The 1490-nt window shown below is 36.2% G+C and overlaps 1 protein-coding gene across 1 annotated transcript; it reads left to right on the forward strand.

The window, feature by feature from the left end:
- Positions 1-602: 602 nt before the first annotated feature.
- On the forward strand, positions 603-1028 carry LOC150101952 (uncharacterized). The gene has a single exon (XM_090399942.1). The coding sequence runs from the start codon at positions 603-605 to the stop codon at positions 1026-1028; it is 426 nt and encodes a 141-aa protein (XP_090256068.1).
- The last annotated feature ends 462 nt before the right edge of the window (positions 1029-1490 follow it).

Here is a 1490-nt window from a genome sequence, read left to right on the forward strand (position 1 = left end):
ATCTGAGGAGGTTAGATTTTTTATGAATGCCAACCACACTTGCTGTAATATCAAACCTTGGTTTTTGTTGCACTGTGTAGGAATTCTAAGTAGTTTTGCCACTTCCTTGAATTTCCTTGAGAAACAGTTTTTATCAATATATGACATGATCGTTTTTTCCCAAAGTACTTCATGATCAGTGGAAGTTGTGTGGAAAGCTAGGCCTGATTTGTGTTCTCTTCTTTTTTCTACGTCTTTTTTATGTTCTGCCATATGGATTTCTCCTTCCCGTCTGGCCTATGTAACAAATACCACAAGAACAATAGATTTGATAGACCCCTGGGTTTTTTTTTTATGGGATGGTGCAAAGTTATTGGTGGATGTAGGAATCTTGACATTTTTTCTAAAAGGAGAAAAGCTACTTTTAAGTTGTACTTGCATAGCAATGTCGTTAATCCGTCTGTGACATTTTTGATGTATGGTAGTGAGATTGCGTTCTTCAGCAAGAAAAAGAAAAACAACAAAAGCATCTAGATCACTCTAAAATAGTGATTAACCTATCTTCATGAGTCCTATCAAAAGCAGAAAACAATCTTCTAATGAAAGGCTTCAATTTCGCTTTAATGCCACAGCACATTCCAAAAGTAGATATCATTGCACAAATTGAAAAAGGAATCTGCAATTTGCCTAGCGATACAGCAGACCTCATCCACATACAAAGTTCGGCATTACTATTAAAATGCAAAATACCACGCAAGAACTTATCAAAACCGGAATCTGCAGCACTTAAAATATTAAGACTTGACAACAACAGCATCATGATAATTAAAGCAGATAAAGGGAACGTGACAGTAGTCATGAATTCCGAGGACTATACAAGAAAGATGAACACCCTCTTAGAGGATTCCATTACCTATTTGCCTATTACTAGAGATCCCACATGGCAAACACATAATAAAACTAATGACTTAATCAAGAAGATACCTAACTGGCCTGAAGAACTAAAAAGAACTCTATCATCTAAACACCCATTAGTCCCAAGAATTTAAGGAGCACCAAAAATACATAAAATAATACCCCGTTAAGGTCGATCATAGATGGAAGAGATTCCCCGACATCAAATCTGGCGAAATATCTGACAAACATGTTAGTGCCACATATAGGAAAAACAGATTCATTCATAAAGAACAGTTTACATTTCATTGAGAAGATCAAGGACGTTAATATAGAACCTTCAGACATTTTAGCAAGTCTAGATATAGTCAGCCTCTTCACTAATGTACCAAGAAATGATACAGTGACTCTTCTTGAAAATCTTTTTCGACCAGACGTTGTAGAACTATACAAACACTGCATGAATAATACGTTTTTCACATTCCAGGAAAAATTTCGGGAACAAAAGGAACGACTAGTAATGCCCCCCCCCCCTCCTCCCCAGCTTTAGCAAACTTCTTCATGGAAAACTTTGAAACTAACACTCTAAAAAACTATCAAAAGAAACCTAAGAGATG

The sequence above is a fragment of the Typopeltis vanoorti genome, chromosome 11 (assembly GCF_054136105.1).
Source record: "Typopeltis vanoorti isolate ZY-2024b chromosome 11, IOZ_Tvanoo_1.0, whole genome shotgun sequence".
NCBI classification, from domain to species: domain Eukaryota; kingdom Metazoa; phylum Arthropoda; class Arachnida; order Uropygi; family Thelyphonidae; genus Typopeltis; species Typopeltis vanoorti.